At 44.6% G+C, this 20571-nt stretch overlaps 1 protein-coding gene across 2 annotated transcripts in view; it reads right to left on the reverse strand.

The window, feature by feature from the left end:
• Positions 1-20571, reverse strand: part of LOC147734645 (protein mono-ADP-ribosyltransferase PARP12-like) — an 844521-nt gene that overhangs the window by 260866 nt on the left and 563084 nt on the right. For both annotated transcript variants that reach the window (XM_086952943.1, XM_086952944.1), the window contains exons 5-6: positions 17104-17269; positions 16644-16761 (exon numbers count right to left, since the gene is read on the reverse strand). In XM_086952943.1, the coding sequence (XP_086809069.1) occupies positions 16644-16761; positions 17104-17269 (284 nt within the window). The remainder of the gene's footprint in view (positions 1-16643; positions 16762-17103; positions 17270-20571) is intronic.

Consider the following 20571-nt stretch of genomic DNA (forward strand, 5'->3'; position numbering starts at 1 on the left):
GGGAGGGCATGTACCACTCTGCAGCCCTCTATGCCAAGAACAGATGCATACTGGTAAGTAGCATATTCCGTTCGAGGCATATGGGCTGCAGATGGTACATTATGAATAGACTATATAGCAGTTCTCTCCCTAGCGGTGGTCGCCCGTGTCTGTTGCAACTGTCTGAAACAACGTTTTTAATACTGCTTGTCCCACTCTAGCTTGTTGTGGTGTGTGCACATCTACACAATAGTGTTTTGTGAAGGTGTGCGGTGTAACCCAGGTAGCCGCTTTGCATATGTCATCTAGTGGAATGTTTCCCAGAAATGCCATAGATGCTCCTAGTTTACGTGTAGAGTGAGCTCTAGGAGGAACAGTTAATGTTCTCTTTGCCTTTAAGTAGCATATTTGAATGCATTTTACAATCCATCTGGCAATGCCCGCTTTGGAGATGGGATTGCCTTTATGTGTGGGAGAAAACGCAACAAAAAGCTGTTTTGTCTTTCTGAAAGTTTGTGTTCTTTCTATATAGTACAATATGGCCCTTCTAACATCCAGTGTATGTAGGGCTCTTTCAGCTACTGTTTGTGGTTTTGGAAAGAAAACCGGTAATTCCACTGACTGATTGATGTGGAATGCTGAAATAACCTTCGGTAAGAATTTTGGGTTTGTTCTAAGAACCACTTTATTTTGGTGTAGCTGCATAAATGGTTCTTGAATCGTAAAAGCCTGCAGTTCACTTACTCTTCTAAGTGACGTGATAGCTAAGAGGAAGGCTACCTTCCATGTGAGGAATTGTATTTCACACCTATGCATAGGTTCAAATGGTGGCCCCATTAGTCTGGTAAGTACTATGTTGAGATTCCAGACTGGGGAAGGTGGTCTTCTTGGTGGAATGACTCTTTTGAGTCCTTCCATGAAAGCTTTAATTGCTGGTACTCTGAACAGTGACAGATGTTGCCTGTTTTGTAGGTACGCCGCTATGGCTGCGAGATGAACTCTGATAGAGGTATATGCTAGGTTACATTGCTGTAAGTGTAACAAATAGCAAATGATTTGTTTAGTGGATGCGTCCAGAGGGTTGATGTGCTTACTGTTACAGTGTATAGCAAACCTCTTCCATTTTGCTGCATAGCATGCTCTGGTGGTAGGACGTCTTGCTTGTTTAATGATTTCCATGCATTCTGGTGGTAAATCTAAATACCCAAACTCTATGACCTCAGGAGCCAGATCGCTAGGTTCAGTTGTTTGGGATCTGGGTGCATTATTTCTCCATGGTTCTGTGTAAGATGCATGGGTAATAACCTTAGCTTTTGATGTTGTACTTGTGAGAGCTGTAGCAGCGTGGTGAACCACGGCTGTCTTGCCCACGTGGGTGCCACTAGTATCATTGTCATTGAATGTTGCTGCAGTTTCCGAACCAGTAATGGAATTAGTGGTAGAGGAGGGAACGCGTAAGCAAATCTGTTGGACCAATTTATCCACAGTGCATTGCCCTGGGACCTTTGGTGTGGATACCTGGATGCGAATTCTTTGCATTTTGCGTTCTGATGATTGGCAAACAGATCTATCTCTGGTTGCCCCCATTTTTGGAAGAATGGTTGTAGTATTTGGTCGTGCAGCTCCCATTTGTGTACTTGTTCTGACTGTCTGCTTAGGATGTCTGCTATTTGATTTTGAACTCCTGGTAGGTGTTCCGCTAACAGGTAGATCATTTGAGGAATGGCCCATCTCCATATGTCCTGTGCTAGTCTGGACAGTTGGAGAGAGTGTGTCCCCCCCTGTTTTTGAATATAATACATTGCAGTCATGTTGTCTGTTCTGATCAGGACTGCTTTGCCTGTTATCTGCATTTGGAAAGCTTTAGTGCTAGAAATATTGCTAATAGCTCTAGGTAGTTGATGCGCAGTTTCTTTTGCTGCACACTCCACTTCCCCTGTACTGTGTATCAGTCCATATGCGCTCCCCATCCGGAGAGCGATGCGTCCGCTGTTATTATCACTTGTGGAATTGGCTCTAGGAACGACCGTCCCTTGGAAATGTTTTCTGTGTTCCACCACTTCAGAGAGCGATACGTCCTGTCGTCTACCAACACCAGATCTGTAATCTGACCTTGAGCCTGATTCCACTGTGTCGCTAGACACTCTTGTAGTGGGCGCATTTGTAGTCTGGCATGTGGTATTAGCAGTATGCAGGAGGACATCATGCCTAATAGTTGCATAAACACTCGTGCTGGTAGTGAGTGTTGTGGTTGAAATCTTTGTATTAACCCGACCATTGTCTGTACTCTGATTGGGTTGGGGTATGCTATTGCCTTTTCTGTGTCTACTGTAGCCCCCAGGTATTGCTGAATCTGGTTTGGTTGCAGGTGTGATTTTTTGTAGTTCACCGTGAACCCTAGGTGGTGCAGCAATTGAATTGTCTTCTGTGTGTTGTGAAGACATTCTTCCTTTGACTTGGCCTTTATTAGCCAATCGTCCAAGTATGGGAAGACATGTATTTGTTGTCTTCTTAGGTGTGCTGCCACCACAGCTAGGCATTTTGTGAAAACTCTCGGTGCTGTTGTGACACCGAATGGAAGGACTTTGAACTGATAGTGTTGTCCTTCTAACACAAACCTTAGGTATTTTCTGTGGGCTTTGTGAATTGGGATATGAAAGTAAGTGTCTTTTAGATCCAGTGTAGAAAGAAAGTCCCCTTTCTTCAGTAAAGTGAGTACTTGTTGGAGCGTGACCATGTGGAAGTGCTCCAAATTTATGTAAGCATTCAGAGGTCTGAGGTCTAATATTGGTCGTAGGGACCCGTCCTTTTTGGGGATCAGGAAGTATAGAGAGTATACTCCTGTGCCCTGTTGATCTTTTGGGACCTTCTCTATTGCATGCTTTTGTAGAAGTGCTAGCACTTCTTCTCTTAACAATGTCAGATGATCCTGACTCATTGGACGCTGTTTGGGGGGGATGTTTGGTGGGGTAGCTGTGAGTTCTAGGCAATAACCATGTTGGATAATTTGTCTCACCCACTTGTCTGACGTGATGTTTTCCCAGACAGGTAGGAACTGTGATAGACGTCCCCCGACCGGTGTTATGTGGTCTGGGGGGAGTTCTATGAAGTCACTGTTTTGGTGTTGAGGCGTTGCGGTTATTATTATTTCCGCGGCCTCTTCCCTTATTGTTGTTACCTCTGTAACTGCCTCTTGAATTACCTCTGGGTGATGTTGGTGTGAAAGATGTGGATTGCTGATTCGTGCCTGTGTTCTTTGAGCCCCCTCTATAGGTGGATCTACGAAAGGAACCTCTGTGTGTTGGCTGTTGCAATGCTCCCATTGACTTAGCCGTTTCCGTATCTTTCTTCATTTTTTCTAATGTCTCGTCTGTGCTTGAACCAAACAATGTCTTCTGATCAAATGGTTTGTTCAGTAGGGCTGTTTGTACCTCTTGTTTGAATCCTGAGATTCTAAGCCATGCGTGCCTTCTTAGCATGACACTAGTGTTAATCGATCTTGCTGCAGTGTCTGCTGCGTCTAATGCACATTTAATGGAAGTATTTGTTATTATTTTACCTTCCTGTATTAATTGGTCTGCCTTCTTTTGATGTTCTTTTGGGAGATGTGTAAGAAGTTTTTCTAACTCATCGTAATGTGCCCTGTCGTAACGTGCGAGTAGTGCTTGTGTATTGGCTATACGCCAGCTATTCGCTGCCTGTGATGCTACTCTTTTACCTGATGCATCTATTAACTTCGACTCTTTATCTGGTGGAGGAGTGAGGTTCCGTGACAATTGTAAGTGGTGCTTTCGACTCGCACGAATATGGTCGAGTCTGGTATCTATGAACCGCAAATGACGAGTTTAGTAAGTGTGCGCAGTTTCGCTGTGCTAACTAACTCTGTTCGTTTGTTACGTGGGTTTTTCATCTGTACCCACGGGTTCCATCTTAGATACGGCATCCATTTTGTCTCTTGCCCTCAAGTAGCCAGCGAACGGACGCTGTCCGCTTCGCGACCCCGGGACTCCCAAGATATTTGCGGAAGACACATGTTCTTTGTAAGTGTCTTTATGACGAGGGGGATGCTACTGTAAGGCAGATGGCGCCGCTCGAGGCTCATCTTGCCGCACGGGCTTATTGTCTCAGCCGTGCATCTCATTAGGCACGTCCCTTTGATGCCTGTATCTCGTGTTTCCCGTTACCTCCTTTTTTTACACCCTTTCCAATCTCCCCACTGTCTCCGTCTTCCTCTGCACCTGCCTTCATTCCTATTTCGATCTACTTTACTGCCGATTGGAATTTGCTAATGGTGGGAATATGGTTTTTACAGTTGGGAACCGCCAAATGTTTCCGCACTCATGTTCCGGACCTCATGTGTTTTAAAGTGACCAAAGTGACCCCTCTGGGGGTTAATTGTGGGAACTGGGTTATAAACTTTTGTGTTCAATGTTACCCTATGGGTAAAAACTGTATAAAAGGAGCGATCCACAGAACCAATTTGAAGCAGTCTCCCCAAGTTGCACGCTGTGTACTTGTCGTGATCTCTGTGTTCCCTGCAGCAAATAAACCTTGAATCTTTGACGTCAGAGGAAGTGTCCCGTGTCTCTGTGACTTGTACGCCGGAGCAGGTTACCCACGAAGGTTTTAGGTGTTGTGCCCTGGCACCGCTGGGTCCAAAAGAACCCAGTCCTTCAGTTGGCGCCCAACGTGGGGCTGCATCAGTGGTACCGGTCCAAGCCCGACGATCGTGAGGAACTTCGTGTGAAATCTCCGAGGGAAGGTGCACCCCGCTTCATCGATCCTGTTGTCGAAATAAGTGGCCCGAAGACTTTTCCCGCGAAGATTCCCGCCTCCGGACGGCTGCGACGGGCTGCTGCCCTGACTGTAGACCTGTTTTGGCGCCTGGCGTAGACCTTGGTATAGCGAGACGATTGACGGGCCTTCCTGGTGACGCCATTGATCTTTGAGTTAAGTATTTGTGGGTCGCTCCCATGGTTCTTGGTTGTTGACACTCTAGCGAGTGTTTTTGTTGTTAACGCTGTGTGAGTGTTTTTGTCGGGGACACTTTGCTAGCGTACTTTGTTGTGTTGTTTGACGACTGCAGCCGCCAAAAACCGAGGGTTTTGTTCTTTGCTGGGACTTGGTAAATCCCGTAACCCTTGAAGTTTGTGAAACTCGGCTAGTGTGCAAGATGCCTGGTCGTAGTACTTTGTTCAGTTGTTTCAGACCTTGTGGTGCGGATTCCCTGCTGGAGGACTCGTGTCCGATACCTCCGGTTGGAACTCCTACTTATGACTTATATAGTAAACATGGGCTAGGCCCGATTACCTTTAACGATTATTGGGTTAAATATACAAAGAAAGACGGCGACCTTCGTTGGCCACCTCACGGTAGCTTCGAGGCGTCGATCTTAGATAATCTAGAAATAAAGTTGTTCGAACGTAAATCAAGGCCGGCCATGTTTGATGCCTTTCGGTTGTGGCGCAAAGAAGCCCGACAGAAAGAAATCAGACAAAATAAACGTAGTCAGCGAGATAATGTTGCTACCATAGTGAAGAAAGCTGAGCAGTTCCAGCGTGATAAGGAGGATAAGGATAAGGAAGTGTTTGAGAGACTACAGCGTATGACCATAGATAAATGTTATCCTGTTTTACCTACGGAGTCGGATAAGAAGGAAGAGGCAGTTGAGGATCCTTTAATGTCCTACCTAATGAAGTCGCCACCTCCGTACGTTCAGGGTACCGCAGCTCCTGTGGTCCCTGTCGTACCTGTTCTTCCACCTATTGTTCCTCCACCTGTTCCTCAACCTGCACCCGTTCTTCCGACTGTTCCTGCTCCTTTGTCTGTTTCTATCCCTACTGCTCCTCCGCTTCCTCATACTCCTGCTCCCGCTACTGCTCCTGTTTTGTTAACCCCTGTTGCTGCTACTGTTTCTACTCCTTCTCTTGTTAGTCCTGTGTCTTATCTTTCTCCCTCTACTCGTAGTCGTAATTCTCCTATTGCAGCTAGTTTCTTTCAGTCGCTCGGACCTGTTCATGGGTCTGCTAGCTCTGATGGTCCTCAGAGACGTAGCCAGCTTCCTGGAAACAGAGAACGTGTTGCACTATATAATATGGCGATGGGTTGGATGGTAAACCCCCTTAGAAATCCACCCCGTGTTGTTCTCGAAACGTTTAATCAATTCAACATACCGACCCAAAGGTATGTGTTTGATGAGATGTGCAAGTTTCTACATGACCAGATAGCGGCCGATGCGCCTGACGAGGTGCTGACCGCCCTGTCTGACCTTCGGCTTCAGTTCGCAACTGGGCTGATAGTGGATACTAATGTCCGACGCGCTATTGAGCGGTTGCTATCTCTTCGTCCCGCTCCTATTCCTCATGCACTGTTTGTTGAGGATATTGAAAAACAAGACGAGTCTGGCCAATATCCTATGCGTGAAGTCCCGCCGGTTTGGATACCAGCTGATGCTAATGCTAATCCTCCGGTAGTGGCGCACTTTGAGAGAGTGTGGATACACCTCCCATGGAAACGATCGGAAGTGCTTCAGGTGAAACAATCTTTGCCCGATCCTCGTAAAAATCCTACAGGGTATTATAAAGAATTATCGCAGCTCGTAGATGCTACGGTGATGAATCTTGCCGATATCGACATGTTGTTTGGCAACGTCGTACCGCAGCCGGTATGGGCTAAGATTCGTCACCAAGATCACGCAAACGAATTAGGTGGTGATTGGGCTGCCATTACAGCGGCAGATGCTGGACAAGTGGCTGCTACTAAACCCGATCAATTGATTACTGCTCTCCCTCAAAGAATAATAACGCTTATGAAAACACTTATGCCAACTATGAGAGTAAATTGGGACAAACTGTCCGCTTGCAAACAAAAGAAAGATGAGAGTGTTTCCGACTTCTTTACGAGGTTTGAGGAAGCATTCATTGACCATAGTGGACAGGATATGGGTACCGAGGGTGGACAGAGGTTGTTTGTGGATAAATTTGTGTCGAATTTGTTGCCCGATTTGAGCAATAAATTGAAGAATTCAGAGAGTGCATGGGCCGTTTCTACCTCGGCTCAGATATTGGCTACGGCACAATATTACGAAAATAGGGAGAAAGAAGAGAATGACCGTGCTGACAAAAAGACAAAAGAGCTGAAAACTAAAGTGTTGCTGCAACAAGCGTATCCGCCGCGTTCCAATCAGAATGCGCCTCAACAGAATAGGTCGCAGCCGCAATCGAATAGATCACAGTCGCGTAATGATTCCTCCTTCCAAAGATCCTCGTTAGGGTATAATCAATGTGCTTATTGTAGACAAGAGGGACACATCAAATTCAATTGTCCTGCTCTAAATGAACGTAATAGTGGTAATTCGTCTAAAGGAGGCCGTGGTGGTTCACAGCAGGCATCACGTGGTAGAGGTCGTGGTGCTCAAAATGATCGCTCAGACAATTCATCTAATTCTAATAATTGTTTCGATCAACGTGGATCGTCGCAAGGACGATCTGCGCAGTACAATGTAGACGATTATTACGTCGATCAGGGAACTGACGACAGTAATTACTAGGACAGCCAAAGACAAGGAGAGGGAGTGGTATCAGTTCCGGTTGATCAGAGAGGGCCTTACGTCGCAGTTGCTACATCGGGCGTCGTTGAGCCTTTTCTGTTGGACACTGGTGCAGCGAAAAGTTCTATCATGCATTCGAAACTCCCTGGCGCACCTTTGTCTGGCTTAACAAATGTTTCCGTTGGATTCTCTGGCGCCCCCGTTAGCAATCCAGTTTCTCGCCCTTTGCCCCTTCAAATTGGGCCACGTGAGCTCCAAGCTCCGTTGATTTTAACCACGGGTTGTGGTGAAAATCTATTGGGTTTGGATTTGCTTAAACGTTTGTATGCAACATTGTATTGTTCTCCTGCGGGTGTAAAGCTTACGTTAGGGGAGAGGGTTGTCTCTCCTATGTATTTGTCTCTCGATAGGCTTCCACCGGAATTGAGTTCTCTTCCTGCGTCTTTGTGGGCGACGGGTCCAAATGATGTGGGCCTACTTGATATCTCTCCCTATGTTGTTCAGTTGAAATCGAATGTGCGATTGCCACGTATTCCCCAATATCGTATCTCCCTTGATGGTGAACGAGCACTGTTAGCGATCATTTATGACTTGATCGAGAAAGATGTTATTGAAGAGACGCGGGGAAACGTGTGCAATAGCTCTGTACTGCCCATTCTTAAACGTACAGATCCTACCAAACAGCCTGTTTATCGTTTTGTTATCGATTTACGGGAGGTAAATAAAATTGTGGTTCCTCAATTTCCTGTTGTGCCCGACATCACGGCGCTACTGACTCTGATTCCAGCTACTGCATCATGGTTTTCGGTGATTGATTTGAAAAATGCGTTTTTTAGCATCCCGATTGCCGAAGAGAGCAGGGACCTTTTCGGTTTCTCTCTCGGTGGGCGTAGCTTCCGGTTCAAACGCGCTCCTCAGGGCTACTGTGAAAGTCCATCTATTTACAGCCAAGCCTTGAAGGGTCAACTGGATACGTTTCGGTTGCCGGTTGGTGCGGCCTTAATCCAATACGTCGATGACTTGTTGGTGGCTGCTGATACTGAGGACATTTGTAAGCTTGCTACAGTGTCGTTGCTGCAACATCTCTGTGAGCTAAATCACAAGGTGTCACCTTCTAAACTCCAATATTGTTGTCAAGAAGTAACCTATCTAGGTCACTTATTGTCAAAGGAGGGAAGGAGATTGACCCCAGAGAGAATTGCAGCGATTGCGCGAATGGCTGTGCCAAAAACTCAAAGAGATGTGCGTGCCTTTCTAGGTATCACATCGTACTGCAGGCAGTGGATTCCTAATTTTTCATTGCTAGCGAAACCATTGGTGGCTCTTACGTGCAAGGATGTTCCAACTCCTTTACCATGGACGGAAGAATGTCAGAAAAGTTTTTCTGAATTACGTGATTCATTGTGTTCGGCTCCTGTGTTAGGTACCCCTGACTACAGTAAGCCGTTTACACTATATGTTCACGAGAGGGAAGGTTGTGCTTTGAGTGTCTTAACGCAACCTTTCGGTGGTAAGCAACGTCCATGTGCATATTTTTCCTCGACCTTGGACCCAGTAGCTAGAGCATTGCCGAGTTGTTTGAGAGCAACTGCGGCAGCTGCGGTCTCCATCCGACAATCAGCAGGATTGGTCATGGATAATATGCTTACGGTGATGGTTCCGCATGCAGTCGATACTTTGTTGAATCGTACGAAAACTCAGCACTTGACGAGTGCGAGGTTGTCTGGGTACGAATTGACGCTCTTGGCAAGCCATATTCAGATAAAACGTTGTAATGTCCTAAATCCGGCAACTTTGTTACCAATTAGCACAGAGTCAGATGAAGTAGCAGAACATGACTGTTACTTGCGGACAGAAGAGGAAACGAAAGGTCGAGTGGACCTTAAAAACACCCCATTGGACGATCCGGATGGCACTCTGTATGTGGATGGGTCATGTTTCAAGTTACCGAATGGTGATGTGACTACTGCTTATGCTGTTGTAACATTGAACACTGTTGTTGAAACTGCAAGATTGAATCAGAATTCTGCCCAAGCTGCGGAGCTGATTGCTCTTACTAGAGCATGCGTGTTAGCGAAAGGGAAACGTGTGAATGTGTACACTGATAGTCAATATGCGTTCGGTGTAGCGCATAGCTTTGGACGACTGTGGCGAGAGCGTGGTTTTTTGACGTCGCACGGTACGAAGATACAGCATGGCCAGCTTGTGAACGATCTTTTGGATGCATTGACTTTGCCTAAACAAGTTGCGATTGTTAAATGTAGTGCACATCGTAAAGTGACGGATGATGTTGGTCGTGGTAATGCGTTTGCAGATGAGATTGCTAAGGAGACTGCCCGGAACCTTGGCACTCGAATGTATGTGACGAGTTCGGTCAGGTGGCCTACAGAATCAAGTATGTGTGAGGATACCGTTGAGAGCGTGAAAGCAATTCAGAATGAGGCCACCGACACTGAAAAGATGAAGTGGAAAGAGAGTACGGGAAAGTTAGATGTGAGTGGTTGCTGGATTGATTTGTCGGATCAGAAAAGATGGATGTTGCCTGACGCGTATGTACTGGCCGTTGTGACAATGGCACATGGGTTGGCACATATTAGCGCGAAAGGTATTTGTAAGTTGTTGTCGCCTGTGTGGAAGAATGATGGAATTACGAAATGTGCTGAACGGTTGGTGAAGAACTGTATGGTGTGCATAATGTACAATCCTGGCAAAGGAACCCCAACTCCCCCTGGCAGTTTTGCTCCTCCTTCGCATCCCTTTGAGGTGATTCAATTGGACTTCATCCATATGGAGCGATGCAATAACCTGAAATACGTTTTAGTTGTGGTTTGCGCATTCTCCCGATGGATCGAGGCCTATCCTCTCAGAGACAATACTGCTTTGTCAACTGCGAAGATCCTACTGAAGGAATATTTTCCTCGGTATGGAATGCCTAGAGTCGTGTGGTCAGATAACGGAAGTGAGTTTGTCGGAAGTGTGATGAAGAGTGTGTGTAAGGGCCTTGGAATTAATCAAAAATTCCACAGCGCCAATCATCCCCAGTCAGCTGGATTGGTAGAAGGGTACAACGGCACCCTTAAACTGAAGCTAGCGAAGATTCAGGCTACGACTGGTCTTTCGTGGCCTGACGCTTTGCCTCTAGCATTACTGTCAACTAGGGCGACTGTACACTCCCGAATAGGGCTTAGTCCCTACGAAATAGTGTTCGGCCGTCCTGCGAATGTGTGGGGGGTTCCTAGGCCAGGGATATTTTCTGATCTTGAGTATCCAATGCTGATTGACTACTTACATGACTTGACTGCTAAACTGAGGTTAATTCACCAACAGGTTTACGACGCATTGCCGACGCAGACGGAGGGTCCAGGCCACCAGCTCCAGCCCGGAGACTGGGTGGTTACACGCAACTTTTCACGAAAGAACAATCTGGACCCCCGGTTTACCGGACCTTACCAGGTGCTCCTGGCCACGAGGACTGCCGTTCGTCTTGAGGGGCGGAAAAATTGGGTACATGCTACCCATTGTAAGCGAGTCCCTATTCCTTTGCCGGCAGACCCGTGGGTAAGGAAAGGCATTGCATCATCAGAGACAGAAACATTGCCGGCGTTCGTGCCTTTCAGCGACGCACAGCTTGTTGGAGAATCCTCAGCGCAGCAGACAGCCACTGTTGAACATTTGTCAGCAAAAGACTCGAAACCAGATCAATCAACTGATCAGCAGGACGCTGTCTCTTCAACAGATCCTTTGTTCGACGAACAGACACGTCCCGGGAAACATCGATATTCTTTGCGATCTCACACTAAGGACAAATAAAATTTTCTTGCTTTGCTGAAATCGAAAACTGCATTATCCCCGTTTCCCGTGATCAGTTTTGAACGTTCATATCACTGTAATTTTTGTACATATATTGAGCTTCCTCCTTGTACCCTTTTTCATTTTACAGCAGAGAGACTTTTGTGCTTGAATATACGTATTGTGTATTGAAGGCCGTAGGGCCGCGCGCGTACTTCCTTCTGGACAGCAGGTCTTGACGCTAGGTTAAAGGCCGTCGGTTCCTAGGAACTCCTAGGGATTGACTATTGCTGCACAGAACGGAGTGCGTCAAGAAACGTTGCGGACGGTCGTAGGGAATGGCATTCTCGAAGCTGAATGATTTGGAAGGAGCTCAAGACTATAGACTCAAGCTGCAGCAACTCAGTCGTACTAAATGCTTCATATTTCAATTGTTTATGTTGTTTTTGACTGCTTCTGCATTATTGGCAGGTGGGGTGTATTACACTATGTCCTACTTCTTACCAGCTACACCTACTCCTACTCCTTACCCTAATCTTACCACTACTGCTTCTCCCCATTCTTTTCATATGTTACCGGAACACGAGCAGGCTAGACGTGTAGAATTCCGCAATAATTCCTTTATTCAGCTCCTTCATCAGCATCAGTTAGTGGTTAACACTACTAATTGTTGGGTGTGTGGGTTGATGCCACATACTACAGATAAGGGAATTCCATATCTGGTGTTACCGTATAGTTCCCAAGGGTCAGCTCGAGCATTCCAAACAATGTTTCGAAGCGCACTGGGTTTCCACCCCATTCGAGAACCACATTTCCCCTACTCTGGCCCTACCTCGTATCAGAAGCCTTTATCGATAGCAATAGAGGATATGGAGAGTGAGATCCATGACTATTCGCTTATCCCTGAGGAAGAGGTACAAGCCTATAAGGTCCTAAGTAGAGGTGAATATAGTGTGTTCACTAGTGAACAGCAGCTTAAAAGCTCGCCTCCAATATGGGTCGTACCCCACACTGGTAATCTTTGTATCATGGGTCGTGGCCGAAGATCGCAAGCCCGACTTGGAGCAAGTGGTTGCATCGAAAATTACATTTTGCCGATGTTCTCATCCCCTGTGTTTCTGGCTGCCAAGGGTACCTACTTTATCTGTTATGATCGTGCATACACATGGTTGCCCGCAGACTTCATGGGCACATGTTTTATTGCAAATCTGTTGCCTCCGACGTTCACTGTAGATGCCGATTATCATAAGACTAGAGTTGTGCGAGGCGTAATTAGCGAAGAGGACACTGCCGGTCAAGAGGCAGGAGACTTTTTCAAGGGTTTCCTCCCGTTTTGGGGACCTATGGTTAATAGTAGGAACCTGAGACAGTTGACTCGAGTGGTAGAATCGACAGCTAATATTACTGCCAGTGCCCTTGGTAATATCACCACAGAACTTCAGGCGGAGAGGCTTATGACGTTACAAAACCGAATGGTTTTAGATGTCATCCTAGCAGATCGCGGTGGGGTATGTAAGGTGATCCATTCGAGCTGCTGCATTTTCATCCCAGATAATGCTCCTACTGTCTACCAAGCCATCTCGAGGTTGCATAAGATCTCCGAATCCATACACGTGGATGTAGGGGATTGGACGCTACTTGGATGGTTTTGGGGCCTGATGTCGACTTGGGGTTGGAAAATTCTGACGATCATTGGAGTTGTGGTAGTGTTCCTGTTCACGTGTTGCCTTTGTGTGCAGTGTGGTCCTGCCTTATGTGGCCTCTGTGCTACAACGTGTATGAGACAACCATCTGTTACCAAGGGGACTCGATTGGACAGAGCTATGCTACAACGACATCTCGAGGGTCTGATGAATATCGAATATGATTCCGACTAGTGCTTGCCTACATGAGGGCAAAAGGAGCGTCTGAGGTTCCGTGACAATTGTAAGTGGTGCTTTCGACTCGCACGAATATGGTCGAGTCTGGTATCTATGAACCGCAAATGACGAGTTTAGTAAGTGTGCGCAGTTTCGCTGTGCTAACTAACTCTGTTCGTTTGTTACGTGGGTTTTTCATCTGTACCCACGGGTTCCATCTTAGATACGGCATCCATTTTGTCTCTTGCCCTCAAGTAGCCAGCGAACGGACGCTGTCCGCTTCGCGACCCCGGGACTCCCAAGATATTTGCGGAAGACACATGTTCTTTGTAAGTGTCTTTATGACGAGGGGGATGCTACTGTAAGGCAGATGGCGCCGCTCGAGGCTCATCTTGCCGCACGGGCTTATTGTCTCAGCCGTGCATCTCATTAGGCACGTCCCTTTGATGCCTGTATCTCGTGTTTCCCGTTACCTCCTTTTTTTACACCCTTTCCAATCTCCCCACTGTCTCCGTCTTCCTCTGCACCTGCCTTCATTCCTATTTCGATCTACTTTACTGCCGATTGGAATTTGCTAATGGTGGGAATATGGTTTTTACAGTTGGGAACCGCCAAATGTTTCCGCACTCATGTTCCGGACCTCATGTGTTTTAAAGTGACCAAAGTGACCCCTCTGGGGGTTAATTGTGGGAACTGGGTTATAAACTTTTGTGTTCAATGTTACCCTATGGGTAAAAACTGTATAAAAGGAGCGATCCACAGAACCAATTTGAAGCAGTCTCCCCAAGTTGCACGCTGTGTACTTGTCGTGATCTCTGTGTTCCCTGCAGCAAATAAACCTTGAATCTTTGACGTCAGAGGAAGTGTCCCGTGTCTCTGTGACTTGTACGCCGGAGCAGGTTACCCACGAAGGTTTTAGGTGTTGTGCCCTGGCACCGCTGGGTCCAAAAGAACCCAGTCCTTCAGGAGCCTCTCCTGTAGATAATGAGTTTGCTCTTTTACGAGCGTTTGAGACCACCAGCGAGTCTAGCGGTACATGCCCTCTAATAAATATTGGGTCCTTTGGAGCCGCTTTGTATTTTTTATCAATTCTTGGGTTTAACACCCTGGCTCTCACTGGGTTTTCGAATATTTCATCTGTGTGAGTAAGAAGACCCTTCAACATAGGAAGAGTACCTGATGTTCTCTGTGCATTAGGTAGAGTCTCTAACAAGAAATCCTCTATTTGAGGTTCTGTATGTATATCTACCTTATGATATTTTGCTGCCCTATTAATGAGCTGCACAAAACCTGTGTTATCGTCAGGTGGTGAAGGCTTTGAGGGATATAGCTCTGGGTCGTTGTCCTCATCTGACCCTACATCATAATTTTCCCATGGATCCTCCTCATCTGGGATAGTTTCGTCATCCCCTTCAGGTTCTCCCTCCCCTAGATCACTGTCTACATCTGACTGAGGTGTAGCTGGTCTTGGTGTGGAAGGTGTAGGAATATTTGGCCTATTGTGAGGAATAGGAGAAGAGGGTGTTACTCTAGGACGAGGAGAAGCAGGAGTAGTTATATTCGTCCCCATTGTTCTCTTTTTTGAAGGAAGAGGTTTATCTTCTGACTGTTCACTCTTTCTCTTCTTCGTGACCACTTTCCCAGTTTGTGGATCAATAAACAAGATCTTTTGTTTGGGATCTGTCTGTTGCTCCTGAATCGGTACCGAGGGTCCTGGTTCCGAGAGGTGCTTTTGTTTTCGATCGTCAGATCTTGTTGTTTTCGACACCGAATGTTTGCTCGATTCCGACTTTCTTGGTATCGAGTGTCTCTTGGGCGATAAGTCATATTTATGTTTCGACATGGAATGTTTCGATACCGAGCTCTCCTTTGTATGTAGCCTCGGTGCCGAAGTCGATGTCGCCCTTTTCTCGGATCCGACATGGTGGGAGTCTGAGTGTTTCGGTTTCAGTTTCGGTTTCGTTGCCGGGCCCGAGGGCGGGGCGTCAGAAACTTTTTTCAGCGGTTTGACCGGGCCCGAGGGCGGGGTCGTTACCGCACGGGGTCAGTTTTTCGGTAAGGGGACGTCGTCACTCACGGTTTGTTGCTCGATGAGTTCTTCAACCTCCGACCGGTCCCCTTCCGACCCCGACTGGTCCTCTTCTTCCTCGATTTGTTCGTCCCCGAACAGCTCCGGGATCTCTTCCGCCTGCATTCTGGAAACCTAGTGTCTTCGAGCTCGACGATTTCTAATCGTTAGCTTGGAGGAGAATGCTGCGCAGGCTTCGCAGTCCCTGGATTCGTGTTCAGGCGATAGACAGAGGTTGCACACCTCGTGTAGGTCCTTGTGTGGGAACTTAGCACCACACGTTGGACATTTTTTGAATGGAGTCCTTTCCATGGACTCCGGGCTTGACTGCGTCGAGAAAGGCCTCCTGTTCTTCGACGTAGATCCAAGTTTTTCTCTTCTATTTTGAATTTGTAACGCGTCGGAATGGAAATGAACGCGTTCGAATAACAATACCGTCGAATTGGAAAGGGAATACGCGCCGAAAATCACTTTCTTCTGAAGTTGATCTGGAGCGTCTCGATCTTCATCCGAACCCGATGGCGGAAAAAAACAATCTAAGGATAGAGCCGATGCCCATGCGCACTACCAACCAAGGGAGGAGTCACCAAGAGACAAAAGACTCTCCAAGAGAAAAACAAAGTGCAATCATCCGAGCCCAACACCAGATGGCGATCTATTCATAATGTACCATCTGCAGCCCATATGCCTCGAACATGGTGTTTCATGACAATGTGTGGTGTGTGCCTGGAGATCACTAAATAAAGTTAATTGCCCGAGGGAATGAATGAAGTGCATGGAGCTGAGCTTCTGGTTTTATGGTGAGCGCTGTAGACATGAGCCTGTTGGATGTGAAACAGCTTGTGTTTGACTTGTGGAGGCCCCATAGGACTGGATGAGTTGGATGGGGCCAGTCCCACAGCAGTACTGACTTAAGAATGTAGTCTGGCTTCACAACCAGAGAAGCGACTGAAATGTTTCGCCTGCAAGGTAGGAAGATGTGCGAACTATGGGCCTAATTTAGATTTTAGCCGATGGGATACTCCCTCACAAACATGACAGATATGCCGTCCGCTGTACTACAAGGGTATAATGTTGGATGGCACTTGTATTAGGCTGATGGGATACCTGTAGCTTTTGTGACGTAGTATTCATCTGCCAAACTCTAAAGCAGGCCCTATGTCTGGGACTCTGGGCAAACCTATGAATGGCTACAGTCAATGGCTGCAAGTATATGTTCTGTATGAGAGGGAAGAGGGCAGAGCAATGTTGGATCTCTAAGGTTACAGTCAGGTGGGAGGTTGAGGAAAGAGGCAATTCCCTGTGGAATGAAAGCACGGATAATACCTGCTGCATCAGACATTCTTTAAAACATAACACACATGTATCAGAATAAGACTTGCAATGGATGCCACAGTACCTTTAAAGTGTATCTGGTACTGCTGATCTCCAGCCTGAAATGGGACTACTGCTTTCTTATCAGTGAGGTAGATTTTCTCCAGATCTGCCGATGTTATTGCGGTTTTTTCCTTTCCACCCTACAGAATCAAGAGGATAAATAAGTCAGTAACACTTACATTTGGAGAATTGAAGTAGTCAGATGCATGAAAACTAATTGAGAGGCCCCTATGTCTTAAATCTGATCCGGAAGTCTGTTGTTCATTGTTCTGCAAAAGTCAACTTAAGTCCATCTGCTAAAAGAGCAAATTATTTTCTGCCTCTTTCTCCAAATCAGTCCTGTAACCTGATTTATCTGATCTGAATGGTCTTTGATACAGCCCCTTTGTGCAGCAAATGAGGAGCCTTTCTTTCCTACATTTTCTCTTTTCACATAGTACAACTTCCCCTCACATCCATCTTTATCTACGTAGGACACTCACATGCTGTCCATACTCAATCCACAGTCCATGTTCTTTTTTCCAGAGCCAGACCCACTCTGTCGTCATCGGTTGTTCGAGAGGTTCGGTCAGAGAAGTAGCTGTGGAGAGCTGTGGAACTTGATAGAAAGAACTCATTCCCTCAAAATGTATATCACGAAGTCCCGAACTATACGAGAAAGAAATTGGAATTACACATAACATGCTATATATATATATGGACTGTGGGTCAAAGTTGGAGATGCATTCATAGACAATTACATTACAGCTCGGCAAATAAATAAGTTACCCATACTGTATATTAGGTCAAAGACTGATTGCACAGCAGCAGGCTGACAACCAACACCTTAGCAGCTCATCCAAGAAACCTACTTAGCTTGAACAGGACCACTCAGCATAGCAAGGTCATGAAAGATCCTGCAGCCAGCTTAGCACAACATCCCAAACCTTCACACATAGTGGGGCCAGATGACTCTTGGGCTCCAACTGTGGGTACTTCCCCATCATGGAATAACAGCCCCTTTGACCACTCTAGTGCGTCAACCGATCCACCAGTTTTATCACACTGCAGCAGCTAACACTTGTTTACCTGATATTCACCAATTCCCTTAGGAAGAATGTAGCACTGGGGTGCTGGGAAGTGTACAAATATTGGGCCCAATTCCATTCACAAAAGTAATCTGAGACAAAATCCTAAAGTTACGACTTTCGGTATTCACAAAAGGTATTTAGGATTAGTAAATTTGTCTTAGGTTTTGACCTTAACACAAAATCCTAACTTAAGTTAAACTCTTTTAAACCAATTAATAATTAGGTATTTAGAAAAAACATCAAAATCATTTTAAATTAAAGCTAATGGGCTGGGATGCAAGGGGTATAGCGGTAATGGGTGGGGATATGTATTAATACTTCAGTATTTACTGTGATAACTGAGTATTAATGGGTAATTTATTTCATTATATGGTAAACATTTTTAAATAATTTTTGTAAATCAATTTATAACTATAAAAATAAAGTTTTAGGGAAGGGTTGTAATGGATATAGAGGTTATGGGTAGTGTAGTGTATTAATACTCAGGTATCAACTTTAAAACCTGCATATTAATGTATTTTGCAATTAATAATTTGTTAAGTGTTTTTTAACAATTACTTATTATTGTAAAAACTTACAAAATTAAGTCTCGGGGACAGGATGCAAGGAATATTTATGGGCGGGAAAGTGTAATAATACTCAGGTATCAATTATAGTATGTGAGTATTAAGGTTTCTTCCCAAATACAGTAATTATTTTACCTTGTAATGAAACAAATTAATTACAACATTTTCTAATAAAGTTTTATGGGTGGGTTGCAAGGGATCTAGGGTCAATGCATGGTGAAGTGCATTAATACTCAGGTATTATCATTAATACCCGAGCATTAATTTGTAAAAACAAATGTAAAAAACAAATTTAAATTTAAATATAACAACATTCAGTTTAGGGATGGGAAGCAAGGGATACAGGGGTAATGGGTGTAAAGTATTTGAATACTCCTGGATTAATTTTAATATATGAGTATTACTTTTGAACCACTATTATTACATATTTGGACTCATACATAATTGTAATGTAAAAGTTGGCAACACATGTAGATCTTGTTTAGCATTTTTAGGTAATAGTGCACATTTTAGCATTAATTTGTGAAAATAGAAAACAATTTAACAACTTTATTATAAATGAAAAGAAACAAGTATATATTTTTTTAAATCTGAGGAAATCTGTAAAATACTAATAAATATAACGTATTTTACAAAAATATAAAACATATTTTAAGTATACCATAACGGATGTATATATATATATATATATATATATATATATATATATATATATATATATTTATTACCTCCTGGCGGTCGCCAGTAGGTAGTTATAGTTAGGATCTACTTTCCATAGGAAATCCGCAACATTCTATTGGGAATAACTTTGGCGCCGGTGGACGAATCTTCACGAATTTCTCAAAGTAGGTGGCCCGCTCCGCTCCTTCCCTGAAAATGTGGGGGGGATTCGTCAAGCGGGGGCCGAGATAAAAGGGGGGGTCCCAAAACGTGTTTTCTCCATGTTAATTTCCATAGGGCGGTCAAACTCACTTTTAGCCCGAACGGCTGAATGGATTTCCACCAAACTTTGCAAAATTGTAGGGACTGATAGCCCGATGTGCCTTTGCTATGTCTCAAGATATATGCTCCAGTGGTTTTTACGAAAATTAACTTTGAAAAAATATATATTGGGCTACATTGGGCTATATATATGTTAGAGCCCAAATGTAGCCCAATGTAGCCCAAAGATGGCCACCAGAGACAAAAAAAACCAAATGTAGCCCAAATATCAGCCAGATGTAGCCCAACTATAGCCCAATGACAGAATGTCCCAGAGTGTTCTAAAGAACAACTAGAGCGCTAACAGTCTTACTTATAAAGTGAGACTTATAGTTAGGAATTAGCATTTAAAAAACCTTTGAAATTCACTGAAAAAGCCATAGGTTTCACACCAGTTATAGTTAGGAATTAGCATTTAAAAAACCTATTAAATTCACTGAAAAAACCATAGGTTTCACACCAGTTATAGTTACCTGGAAATTTTACTGACATAAAACCATTGAAATACCCACGTTATAGTTAGTTGGACTCACTATAACTTGCGCGCCTGCAATGCACTGCTGATGACGTCACATATTACATCACTCATGACATGGTCAGTGACATCACTCATGACATCACTGATGACACCATCCTTGTGAGAAAGTGACAGATATCCTTTCAGTGTAATGTAACCCTTGAAACACATCTTCAAAAATAGAAACTAACATTTTCAAAAAAATGGAGATACCCATACCAGTTACAACAACCAATTCAGTAATTCCACCATCTATATACACATCCACTCATTCACCAACAGTTCTATATAGTCACTCATACATATACTCACTCATTATATGTAGTGATACACCTATACATCCTGTTACACACCGACAGTCATCCAAAAGTTACTCACACATGCAAATAAACTATTGAACATCCATTTATTTGCATATACAACTATACACATACTACCACTTTACTTCTAAGGAAACTTACACATACTTACTCACTTAAACAATCACTTATAGAAACACATACTTATTTAAACAGGAACTCTTACAATCTCTCACTCTCTCATATACTCACTTATATACATCAATACTCACATATACTAGATTAAAACATATCTTGTTACTGATAAAGACACTAGTGAGACAGTCATTCACTCACTAACACACACATATACACACTCATCCACCCATACAGTCCTGCACATATGCTGTCTTCAAAACACATACAAACAGTGAGTCAGTCACCAACCCATGCAGCCACTTATACACAAAGTGAAACACTGATACATATATTACAATATTTAAAAGTTACTCGCTAATATATGTATTCACTAAGATAG

The sequence above is a fragment of the Lissotriton vulgaris genome, chromosome 1_2, assembly GCF_964263255.1.
Source record: "Lissotriton vulgaris chromosome 1_2, aLisVul1.2, whole genome shotgun sequence".
NCBI classification, from domain to species: Eukaryota; Metazoa; Chordata; class Amphibia; order Caudata; family Salamandridae; genus Lissotriton; species Lissotriton vulgaris.